We start from the raw sequence: 12,751 nt of genomic DNA, 5'->3' as shown, positions 1-12,751 counted from the left end.
AGGCTGTAACAATAAAATGTAGAATAAGTCAAGGGGTGTGAATACTTTCTGAAGGCACTGTACAGTATTTTACATTTACTGTACTTTTCACTGCATTTGTTTGATAGCGAAATCTGAAAACACTCTGGATACATTGATAAGAATATTAATAGAAAAGTTGGGGTAGGTGCAACGAAAGACAAAATTACAAGGGTTTGAGTGAGAGGTCTAACTGGTGTCTCCAAGTGGCCACACACCTCTCAGTTCAAGTTATTCCAATGCACTTTTATGACTTACATTATAAAGGTGCTTTTTTGAGCTCTCCTAGCTGTGTCTTTGAAGAACTAGAGAAAGCACACTTGTAGTTGTTATGAACACAGCCCTGTATCCCCACCATCACACAATTACTGTTTTTGTTTAAGCAATCCAGAAAACAGCCCATTTTAAAATCACAATCTGGGTCAGGTGGGCATCATTTGAAAGCTTGTTCTATTGCCAAGATGACTAACAAAGTTAGAAAATACCATCTTCAAGTGTTAGGCCTTTACGACAGTGGTCGTATCTGAACGCCCACACTTGGGTTCTAAATAGTAGGCCATTTGAGTATGCAAAAAAAATTATGTTTAAAACATTTCGAAAATCAAGTATACTTTAAATGACCGGATGTCATTCTAATTTCAGCTTTGACAATAGCTGAACAATTAGATATGGGGATGCGCTTCCGGAAAAAAAACAGGAAACAATGCAATCACGTAATCTCAGTACGCAAAAATAGAATGTTTAATAGCATGTGAAATTTCTAAATCGGGTATGGTTTAAATGCCAGGATGTTACTCATTTCAGCTCTTCGCCTAGTAGAATTTGATGCACACTTTTCCACAATGCATTGGAAGATGTGGGCTGCGAGTGATAGGCCCGAGTTCTCTTCAAGTAGACAAACAAAACTAGGCTACTTAATTGGGAAGATGTCTGAAGCTTCTGTCCTGGTGTTCAAATGTACGCAAGTAGTTTTTGTTCTCCATAAAATGACCACGAGTACCGCATCGTCGGCAACATCATTGAAAACACAAGTATTTTTATATTTTTGTTTTCTGACTTAAGTGTTTCTTATTCTCTTGGCCTTCGTCAGAGTTTTTAAAGTATACTGAACAAAAAATAAACGCAACATTTAAAGTGTTAGTTGCATGTTTCATGAGCTGAAATAAAAGATCACAGAAAAGGTCCCATATGCACAAAAAGCTTATTTCTCTCAAATTGTGTGCAAATATGTTTACAACCCTGTTAGTGAGCATTTCTCCTTTGACAAGATAATCCATCCACCTGACCGGTGTGGCATATCAAGAAGCTGATTAACATCATGATCATCACACAGGTGCACCTTGTGTTGGGGACACTAAAAGGTCACTTTAAAATGTGCAGTTTTGTCACAGAACACAAAGGAGCATGAAATTGGCATGCTGACTGCAGGAATGTCCACCAGAGCTGCTACCAGATAATTTAATGTTTTTTTATCTACCATATATCTACCATAAGCCACCCCCAACGTCGTTTTAGAGAATTTAGCAGTACTTACAATCGGCCTCACAATCGCAGACCACGTTTAACCACACCAGCCCAGGACCTCCACATCCCACTTCTTCACCTGTGGGAACGTCTGAGGCCAGCCACCCGGACAGCTGATTAAATATTGCTGTCTGTAATAAAGCCCATTTGTGGGGAAAAACTCAGTCTGATTGGCTGGGCCTGGTTCCCAAGTGGATGGGCCTATGCCCTCCCAGGCCGACCCATGGCTTTGCCCCTGCCCAGTCATGTGGAATCCATAGATTAGGGCCTAATGAATTTATTTCAACTGACAGATTTTCTTAATATGAACTGTAACTCAGTAAAATAGTTGAAATTTGAATCATGTCGTGTTTATATTTTTGTTCAGTATAAATACTAAATCATCTTTTGAGTTCTGAATGTGTCACCACCGGGGACTTGGGATGTGGCTACAATATTGATGTAATCTGGAACATCTGGAATGTTTTAGTTTTGTAGGCTAGACTACCTACTTAACTTATGGATGAAGCCTTAGCAGTCTCGTTCCCAATGATCAGTGCTTTAGCCTATTATGTTGCTGTCCAACGGTTTTGAATTTGCGATTCACTTCTATAAACTTTGATTAGCTAACACAACGTGCCACTGGAACACAGGATAAATGGTTGCTGATAATGGGCCTCTGTATGCCTATGCAGATATTCCATTAAAAATCAGCCGTTTCCAGCTACAATAGTCATTTACAACATTAACAATGTCGAAACTGTATTTCGGATCAATTTGATGTTATTTTAATGGACAAAAAATATGCTTTCCTTTCAAAAACAAGGACATTTCTAAGTGAACCCAAACTTTTGAACGGCAGTGTATATATATTTGTTACTGCTTGATTAAAACGATCTCGGTCAACCAACAGCCTAGCGACCAAACAATCGACCAGTTGACTATTTTATTTTTTCTTTATTTAACTAGGCAAGTCAGTTAAGGACAAATTCTTATTTTCAATGACGGTCTAGGAACAGTGGGTTAACTGCCTTGTTCAGGGGCAGAACGACAGATGTGTACCTTGTCAGCTCGGGGATTCGATTTTGCAACAGTTCGGTTACTAGTCGAACGCTCTAATCACTAGGCTACCCTGCCGCCAACTAATTGGGGTCAGCCCTAGTTCTCTTGTCTGCATGTTTGCTGTCGTCTAGAGACAGGTCTCACTCATATTTGGTATATTTTGGCACAGCATTTGTATCTTGTCAGTTTGTTAAACTATAGTAAAGCAGAGTGGTGATACATAGGGATGATATTTATTTAATTGTATTTATTTATAAGATATCGCATTTAGTCCAAATACCCTAAATAAATAACTCTACATTAGTGTTAGTGCATTGTCTTGTTTCCCGTACCTTCTTTCCTTTCTTGGTGGGATTGATATTGATCTTGGCTCTCTCCTGGAAGGTCTGTCTGAGGACGTGTCTGACCAGAGGCTCCCTGGAAATCTGCATGGCCACCATATAACGAGTCCCCTCCAACACCGCCTCAGGACTGTTAAACTGGCTACAGAGAGAGAGAGAAAAAAAAGAGGTAGGGGGTCAGTGTGTGTATTATCTGCAGACAGTCTTTGGCAAGCTCTACAGAGCTACCTGATGTGTGTGTGGTGTGGTTACCTGCAGACGTAGTCTTTGGCCAGCTCTACAGGCTCAGCAGGGAACTGCTCTGTCTCGTGGCGCTGGTAGCTGTCTCTCAGATTCTCCCCAAACTGCTCTGGAGTCAGACCAAACTTCTTAGCCAGGCCGTCTGAGACAGAGAGAAGGGAAGGAAGACAGGATCTTCAATCTTGACTACTGTACAAGTCCCCCTGACTACTGTACTAGTCCCCCTGACTACTGTACTAGTCCCCCTGACTACTGTACTAGTCCCCATGACTACTGTACTAGTCCTACGGGGGCAGTACTGTAGCCCTGCAAGTAATCTTTTTTATCACTCTGTTAGTGAGTGTGAGAGAGGCCATGTTCTGTACATTTCCTGCTCAATGGTGTTGCATGCTTTGTGTCATGTCCTTTGGGTGTCAAATGATTAAAATAATTAATCACGATCAATCTCAAAAGTTTATTTGCTCAAATTTGGTGCAAAAAAAAAAAAAGCAGTGTATTGAGTTATAGGCATGTAGGGACTGAAACAACAAATACTCTGTATCAGAATGTTTTCACCATAAACAGGCAATACAAAAGTCCTGTAACTTACTAATAATGCTCCCAGCAGGCCTACTCCCTCATAAATGTTCATGAAGTTCACACACACGCACGCAAACACTTAAAGCGTCAGCCATTCCAAATGATTGTTCTCCCAGTTACCGATTGGAGGGTTGGCTATAAGAAAAAAGCACTGGCAAATAGCATAAACCTGTCCAACAATGTCATGAATTCCACTGAACATAAACTTGTGACCATACACTTCAGTCGTCCTCCCATTTCTTTTCACTGACTAAGTTGCTAAGACCAACAAGCCCACTGACATTTTCAGATGAAAAAGCTGCTCTCTTCTTCTGTACGATACGGCCAAAGAGTGAAAACAACCTCTCACAAGGTACTGATGTGGCAGGCGTTTCCAGGAGCCTTCGTGCAATGCAGGCCAGCCTGGTGTGTGCCTACACTCCACACATTTCTCAAAGGACTCCTCCTCTTCATTGGACACAGACTCAGAAGAACTGAACAAGAGGGCAGCTTTCTTCTTTGGTGGCTCGGACTCTGTTGCTTTATTAGGTTGCTGTGCAGGCCTCTCTTCCTTCAGCAAGTTGCTGACCAAAGCACACACCTCACCCCTCCCAGGTCTAGGAAGGCACTTCAGGTCCTTAAACCTTGGGTCGGGTGCTGTGGCGATCTTCAGCCACGTGAGGTTGGTGCTTTCCTTGCATTTCTCCAGGTCTGTGAACGTCATCAGAGCTCTCCATCACCCAAAGGAGATTACACAAAGCATGCAACACCATTGAGCAGGAAATGTACAGAACATGGTCTCTCTCACACTCACTAACAGAGTGATAAAGAAGATTACTTGCAGGGCTACAGTACTGCCCCCAGATTCTGCAGTTTCTCCAGGTCAGCTGTGGTTGGCATGGTGATGTTCGTTTTCTGTTGGGCCAGAGCATCTCTCAGTGGTTGTTGTTTCGGTGGGCTGTTATTGAAACGCCCAACAATTTTTTGCCATTTGGCTAGGGCATTGTCGAACCCGCTGTTGTGTAAGGACACTGTGAAGGACCTTTGGAGACTGCGCGGTGCAGGGCATGTGTTTAATAGGCATTCAAAATGTAACGCATTAACTTTGACAGCCCTAATTTTAAAACATCAGTCTCTGCTGAATACGAAAAGGACAGATTGCCAAAAGTAATGTCTTGAGGCAGAGCAGGGTACTGCATGTGCGCATACCTTGTTCACATTTCACATGTCAAGGCCCTTGCATCCACCACACGCACAACAAAGTCAAGCATATGTCCAATAAAGTAGGGATAAAAAGACACCATATTAAAGGTCAGCAGAGGTGACTTACCGAGCCCTGCGCTCTGACAGATGCTGTACATGTCTCTACGAGATGCCAGCTTCAGGTCTGGCCCCTTCTGCTCTTCCTCCACCTCCACCTCCACCTCTTCCTCCTCACCTGAATGACAGGGAAGAGACATGATGTCACACAGTGTGGAGGGTGGTAAACACATTTAAAAATAAAGACAAAGCCTGGTTGTTCAAAAGGTGCCGTTATTTTACTTTCCATGCAACAATGCCACCCTCATTGCAGCTGTTTCGATCTCCTTATCAAATAATTTCTGGGTAACAGTGTAGTTATTTACTATAACAGTTTTCAGTAAGAAAATGTAACAATAAGCCCAAGAATTGATGTTTTCCCACCATCCTCGTTAACCTCCTTGATCTTCCTCAGCGTCTTCTTCTTACTGGCGGCCTTGGCTGTGTTTTGCATCTTGGGGATGTCTCTGCCGTAGTACAGCAGGAAGTGGCTGTACACATCACTCAGCTCATCTATGGACTGGACGTCTTTCAGTCTACAGGAGGGGAGAAGAGGTGAGGAAAGGAGAAAAGAGGAGGGGAGAGGGAAACAGTTACACTAGCTGGACTTTACTAAATTGGTCCTATGTCTTTTATGAAGACATGGGGATATGAGACTTCTGAACTTTGACAACCATGTAACGGGAAATCTGGGTCCAGCTTCCTGGACACAAACTAAGTGTATGGGAAACCTCCCTAGTGGTGGAGGTTTCAGTTAGGAGGCAGACAAATGGACACAGTGCAATGCCCAGGGGTGGCATGAGGAGGCACCAAAACTGTTGTATACTATGTGCAGCAATGTACAAACAAAATAAACATGACGATGGCCAGAACAGGAAACAAACTTGGGGTAAACTGAAAATAAATATAATCAAGGTTAAACTCAATACGCAACAGGCCTTAATAATAACTGCCCGCAACCCGGCCAACAAAGGAATGACATGGCTTAAAGTCAATTCCATCAGGGCTCACCTCGGACTGGATCAACAATTAACAGGTTGAAATACAGGCATTAAATGCACCATAGCATATAACTCAACTAACTAGCTTTAGGTAACAATTAGCCCATGAAAAAAGCCTATAATAGATTGGAGTAACATTTATCTCCCCCTGGGATTTGGCCAGGGGGGATAAAAGCTTCAGACTGCAGACCTGGTTTGCCAAAACTCCCGAAGCAGCAGGAGGTAACATTTTACATCATCAATAACGAAGATTAATAGGGAGGTTTGTAACATATACTCCTGTAGAAATAGTGATCTCAATACCATTACAACGTGCACTTTGTAAGGCAAACTAAACGCACAAAAATACATGAATGGAAAGCGTACATAACAGGATTTGCCCGTGTGCCAACCAAACTCTAACATGCATCTTTCTCGCTTTACAGGCTACATTGCAGCATGGAAGGAAATGGGATTATACACATAACATATTCAATGCATTATTATGCATTCTCGTGAACTGTTTCAATATCTGGTTATTAATATGTCAAGTCAGAATACCAGGCACATAATTTTTTGGAGATTCTCTAGGCATTGTGTGTCTGGGAAACTGGCCCCTAGTGCATTACAACACTGGAGCACACAATCTTATTATTATGATTTTTTTTGAAAAGCACTGATTCCTGAACTTCTATTTCTACAATATCCCTTATCGGTCCTTTTACACCTGTCGTTTACACAATGTGCAGGACAGAGCTTGTCAATCATCAACTATATCAGTGTGACCTGTTGACACAGGTCACACTGACCCCCCTCGTACCACAGCGTTCTCCTATGGCCCTGTGTTAAGACGCATTCTGGTCAAAGGTAGTACCCTATATAAGGCGTGAATGGTTGGGGGGCCGGAAAAACATGATCATAATTTGTACATTGCAAAGTGACCACAACTAAGCCCAAAAATAGATTTGATTTGGAAAAAAAAACTATAATATCATACCTTGATAACATTGAGAATAGAGCACGACTGATATTATCGGACAATATTGGCCTTTTCGGATGTATTTGTATCAGTGTATAATCCACCAAAAAAATGGGCTAAAAAGAAAAAAGCTCTTCTTCATGGGGGGGCATTTCACTATTTGTGCTGAAGATGGCGCTCTTTTCATGGCCATTAGCCTATCTTGCCTTGGCATGCTACAGCAAGATTGGACACAATCACCCAAAGCAACAACACCAGTCAGAGAGGAGAGTGAAATACTGTGACCTAACTGTTAGTGCTTCTACGGTGAGTGCCAGCTCAATAAATTGCCCAAAATGCCCACTGGACCTATACTGTTACGGGTTTTGGGTGTTGTGACAAACAATGAATGCTATGCTCAAATGTGAAGCAAGTGCCATGCTAAGAACGATCAACTCTGTGGTAACGTTAATGTTACAGCCCTTTAGAGAAGCCTTCGAAATCTGGTGTTATATACAAATCTGTCGTTCTGCCCCTGAACAGGCAGTGGTGTTCCTAGGCCGTCATTGAAAATAAGAATTTGTTCTTAACTGACTTGCCTGGTTAAATAAAGGTAAAATAAAAAAATAAAAAAATTCCAATGTTTTCAGAGACACAAAAAAGAACATAGCAGGTTCCAAAGTAGTTTTTGGTAGTTACGTTTTAATGTATGGATTGTTACTGGTCCAAATTCACATTTCACCACCCCCATTTCCAGTACGAGTACTAACTAGCTGTGTGAGAGTAGTGCTATCCGGGACCCTTGGGATGTCCCTAAACCCTAACCACTACCCACTATCCATGCTGTTCATCCTCCTTTCACAAGAGTAACAGTTTTAACAGAAATAATATTGTCTTTCTGGTGCTGCCATAGATTTTATGTGATGCTCGTAACCTTTAAGGACACAAATTCAAAGCTTGCTTAACAATTTAGAAAAATTCTGCAATCTACATTTTGTTGCTTTTTCCTACTGTTACTATTGAATTATCAACTTCCATCAATCATATGTTTTCACTGTGTAAGGGCTATTTGACCAAGGAGAGTGATGGAGTGCTACATCAGATGACCTGGCCTCCACAATCACCCGACCTCAACCCAATTGAGATGGTTTGGGGTGAGTTGGACCGCAGAGTGACGGAAAAGCAGCCAACAAGTACTCAGCACATGTGGGAACTCCTTCAAGATGGTTGGAAAAGCATTCCTCATGAAGCTGGTTGAGAGAATGCCAAGAGTGTGTAAAGCTGTCATCAATGCAAACGGTGGCTACTACAAAGAACCTCAAATATAAAATATATTTGATTTGTTTAACATTTTTGGTTACTACATGATTCCATATGTGTTATTTCATATTCTACAATGTTGAAAATAGTAAAAATAAAGAAAAACTCTTGAATGAGTAGGTACGTCCAAACTTTTGACTGGTATTGTATATCAGTCAATATTTTCACTCTAAAATAGGAATAGAAAATCCTATATGGGTCGGGCTCTAATTGAGACCTGGCCTAAGGGCCGCCTGTTGCCAACCCCTGAGATAAGGAATAGAATGCCGTTTCAGACACAGTCCATACCTCCTCTGACCCTATGGTTGGCTGTACGTACCTCTCCATATCAGCCGTGTCCAGGGGTCTGATGCCATCAGCCAGGGGTTTGTCAGGGTCGGCAGAGATCTGTTCATACTGGTGCGACTGCATCCTCCGGAACAGTCGTGTCAGGTTCTGCTTCCTGCTCTTCAGCTGGCACCACTGGGGTCCCAGAGGTCAGGGGTACAGGTCAGGGGTCAGGAAGTGGGTCAATAAGAAACAACTTTCTTTCTATTGGATTACAGTTGTAACAATCTAAGCTAAGGTGACCAACTGCTGGTATACGCAAAAGTGTGTGGGGTGTGAACCTCAAAGTCATGTTAGATGCCAAAGGTTGTGAAGAGGTCATCCTTTACCTTCTCGTCCCATTGCCAGACCTTCCACAGGTCGTTGATGTTGAGCTCCGGTTCTACATACTCCTTCCTGTAGAATGCGATGAACGGAACCTGGAGAAAACAAATAATGTAAAGTGGGTGAGAACATGAGACAGACACCACTGTAAAGCTTGATTTACAGACTAATTCTGACTTTTGGCTATGTTGTTGCTACGGCGTCTCAAGAGGGACAAACAGTAATATTGCTTGTTTTTCAAGCAAAGTTATTTTAAGGGAATAAGCGAGCACAGACGTTTGCGTCGCCTAGCCAAGATCTGCTAGGATCAAACCAAACCTTTGTATGCGGACGCCTTTAGGGCCTTAGCCACTACACACTCACGCAAATGTAATCGGGTGGTGTACCTCAAAGTGCTGGTTCCTCATGAAGTTGAGGGCCTCCTTGATCTTAGCGATGGTGCTGGGGCCTTTCCTGCTGAGGTTTGTGGTGGTCCCTCTGTCCAGGTAGTCTGTACTCTCCTGAACACCCAGAAAACAGTTGATAGTTTTTTAACAAAGAAAGAAGAGTATGGTGCCGGCCCGAGACAGTAAGGAATGTGCTGGGCTGTTCATGTGTATGAAGATAGTGCGATTGGGTGAGGTATTGGATGAGGAGAATGAAATGGGATATTTAGTGAGTTATTGGGGTGTTGGGTGTCTGTGTGTTGTCTGTAAGGTATGTGGTGGTTGTAGGTAACACCAGCATTGAGGATGATTGATATGGATATATCCAGGGTTTCAGACTGCGACCATTTAGTCGCATTTTGTGACATTTGACTTGGCTGTGTGAGTTACATTTTTAATTAGTCGCATCGGTGCGAGCTGCACATTTTACATGGTCACCTCACTAAAAATGTCCTATTTTTTAGGAGGCTAAACCCATGATTTGGTCAAACTGTAAAAGTACATTATCCTCACGATTCCTGTGATGAAAGTATCTTTTGATTTTATTCAGCTTTGTTCAATTGTATTGTTCATTACCAGAAAATAATGCCACGGAATTCTAAGCAAATCTTGTCTGCTAAATGAACTTGTGTAACCCACAGTCTTTTTGCATAGCCTGATTAGGATAACTCAAGAGTATGTTATTCTGTTATTTTGAAAGACTACATTTTCTTCATATCATGCTTCTTTAGAACCGTCTAAAATAAATAATGGATTTATTACTTTTTAAAATATAGATGTTCCAAAGGGTCAGCATACGTGGAAGCCAGATGATAAATGTGTTTATGTTTATTAACGTTCAACTACCGTGAGACCGACAGTTATTTGCTTGACAATCACCGGCTGACGAAAATGTGTGACCGCCACAGCTCTAGTGTGACCAAATCATGGCCTGGTGCCACCAACTGAAAAACTTAGTTGCACCAGTGCCACCAGGAGAAAACGTTATTCTGGAGCCCTGGATATATCATATCGTAAGTTAGGGCTTTATAGTAAGGTCAGAGGTTCCTACCGGTATGGAGATGGTGGGGTGGGCTAAGATAGTGTGTGAGTATGTAGTCAGTGTGTAGTATGTATGAAGTGAATGTGCAGTATGGTCAGGGGTTCCTACCTGCATGGAGATGGTGGGGGTTGAGAAGGCATTTCTGTAGATCCACTCTGCCTCTTGCTCTAACTCATTATCCTCAGCAGGCTTCACTGGGATGGAACGCAGCTACAGAATAGAACCCAGAGAGAGGGTGAGACACACACACAGGGCTTGATTGAGATGGCACAACTATGATTGAGATGGCACAACCCCCCACACACACCTGGAACCTCTCCGGCATGTCTGTGGAGCGGATCTCGTTGTCCTGGTCTGTCATGTGACTACTCTCCAGCTCGCTGGGCTCATAGATCTCGAAGATGCTCTTCCTCCCCACTCTCCTCTTCGTCTGCTTCTTGGGCCGGTCCCAGCTCTCTTCGTCCTGGTCCTCCTCCTCTTCCTCACCCTGGTCATATGCTCCGTCAGCATCAAACTCGGCAAAGTCAAAGTCACCGCCGAAGATCTCCTGGGCCTCCTGGAGGGCTCTTTAGACAGGGAGAAGAGGAAAGAGGAATGAGGAAGAGAGACGGATGGGGTATGGAGGAGTGAGGGAGAGGGTGAGACTCCATTTTGTATTGTTTGATCACTTCATACCTAAGTTCATACATTAGGTGCATATCTTGGTAGGCATGTTGAAGAGCTGCTTCATAAACGAATATACGTAATTAAAATAAATAGATAAATGGATCATAGCTGCTTTGAACGGGTAAGTTTTAAATAAGACTCTACTCTCAATGTTTGTTCTGCACTTTCTATGTACAACGCCTTCGGAAAGACCCCTTGACGCCTTTTCCACATTTTGCTACGTTACAGCCTTATTCTAAAATGGATTAAATAATTTCCCTCTGCTCAATCTTCACACAAAACTCCACAACAAAGCAAAAATAGTTTTTTATAAATTCTTGCAAATTTACAAAAAACTAAAACTGAAATATCACATTTACATAAGTATAGGTTCCCTCAGTCGGTACTTTGTTGAAGCACCTTTGGCAGCGATTCCAGCCTGGAGTCTTCTTGGGTATGACACTACAAGCTTGGCACACCTGTATTTAGGGAGTTTCTCCCACTCCTCTGCAGATCCTCTCAAGCTCTGTCAGGGGAGTGTTGCTGCACAGCTATTTATTTCCAGGTGTCCAGAGATGTTAGATCGGGTTCAAGTCCGGGCTCTGGCTGGACCACTCAAGGACATTCAGAAACTTGTCCCGAAGCCACTCCCGCACTGTCTTGGCTGTGGGCTTAGGGTCGTTGTTCTGTTGGAAGGTGAACCTTGGCCACAGTCTGAGGTACTGAGCCCTCTGGAGCAGGTTTTCATCAATTATCTCTTTGTACTTTGCTTTGTTCATCTTTCCCTCGATCCTGACTAGTCTCTCAGTCCATGCCGCTGAAAAACATCCCAACAGCATGATGCTGCTACCACCATGCTTCACCGTAGGGATGGTGCCAGGTTTCCTCCAGACATGACGCTTGGCATTCAGGCCAAGAGTTCAATCTTGGTTTCACCAGACCAGAGAATTTTGTTTCTCATGGTCTGAGAGTCCTTCCGGTGCCTTTTGGCAAACTCCAAGCGGGCTGTCATGAGGAGTGCCGTCTCCCCACTCTACCATAAAGGCCTGATTTGTAGAGTGCTGCAGAGATGGTTGTCCTTCTGGAAGGTTATCCCATCTCCACAGAGGAACTCTAGAGCTGTCAGAGTGACCATCGGGTTCTTGGTCACCTCCCTGACCAAGGCCCTTCTCAACCGATTGGTCAGTTTGGCCGGGTGGCCAGTTCTACGAAGAGTCTTGGTGGTTCCAAACTTCTTCCATTTAAGAATGGAGTCCACTTGGTTCTTGGGGACCTTCATTGCTGCAGAAATGTTTTGGCACCCTTCCCCAGATCTGTGCCTTGACACATTCCTTTCCCTGAGCTCTACAGACAATTCCTTTGACTTCATGGCTTGGTCTTTGCTCTGACATGCACTGTCAACTGTGGGACCTTACATAGACAGGTGTGTGCCTTTCCAAATAATGTTCAATCAATTGAATTTACCACAGGCGGATTCCAATCAAGTTGTTGAAACATCTCAAGGATGATCAATGGAAACAGGATGCACCTGAGCTCAATATCAAGTCTCACAGCAAAGGGTCTGAATGCTTATGTAAATAAAGATTTTCTGTTTTTTTTTATTTTTTAAGAAATTTGGAAAATTTTCTAAAAACCTTATTTCGCTTTGTCATTATGGGGTACTGTGTTTAGATTGCTGAGGTATTTTATTTATTTAATCAATTTTAGAA

General features: G+C 42.8%; 1 protein-coding gene across 2 annotated transcripts in view; it reads right to left on the bottom strand.

The window, feature by feature from the left end:
• Positions 1–12,751, bottom strand: part of LOC110534212 (transcription elongation factor SPT6) — a 51,331-nt gene that overhangs the window by 33,623 nt on the left and 4,957 nt on the right. For both annotated transcript variants that reach the window (XR_016483778.1, XM_021618930.3), the window contains exons 7-15: positions 10,705–10,963; positions 10,506–10,607; positions 9,317–9,430; positions 8,936–9,025; positions 8,599–8,741; positions 5,406–5,557; positions 5,053–5,160; positions 3,177–3,306; positions 2,916–3,066 (exon numbers count right to left, since the gene is read on the bottom strand). Coding sequence is in view for 1 of the 2 variants with exons in the window: in XM_021618930.3 (XP_021474605.1) it covers positions 2,916–3,066; positions 3,177–3,306; positions 5,053–5,160; positions 5,406–5,557; positions 8,599–8,741; positions 8,936–9,025; positions 9,317–9,430; positions 10,506–10,607; positions 10,705–10,963 (1,249 nt within the window). In the remaining variant the exon portion in view is untranslated. The remainder of the gene's footprint in view (positions 1–2,915; positions 3,067–3,176; positions 3,307–5,052; positions 5,161–5,405; positions 5,558–8,598; positions 8,742–8,935; positions 9,026–9,316; positions 9,431–10,505; positions 10,608–10,704; positions 10,964–12,751) is intronic.

The sequence above is a fragment of the Oncorhynchus mykiss genome, chromosome 10, assembly GCF_057628025.1.
Source record: "Oncorhynchus mykiss isolate SJ-2025 chromosome 10, ASM5762802v1, whole genome shotgun sequence".
Taxonomy (NCBI): domain Eukaryota; kingdom Metazoa; phylum Chordata; class Actinopteri; order Salmoniformes; family Salmonidae; genus Oncorhynchus; species Oncorhynchus mykiss.
This window is presented reverse-complemented; position numbering and strand designations above follow the sequence as displayed.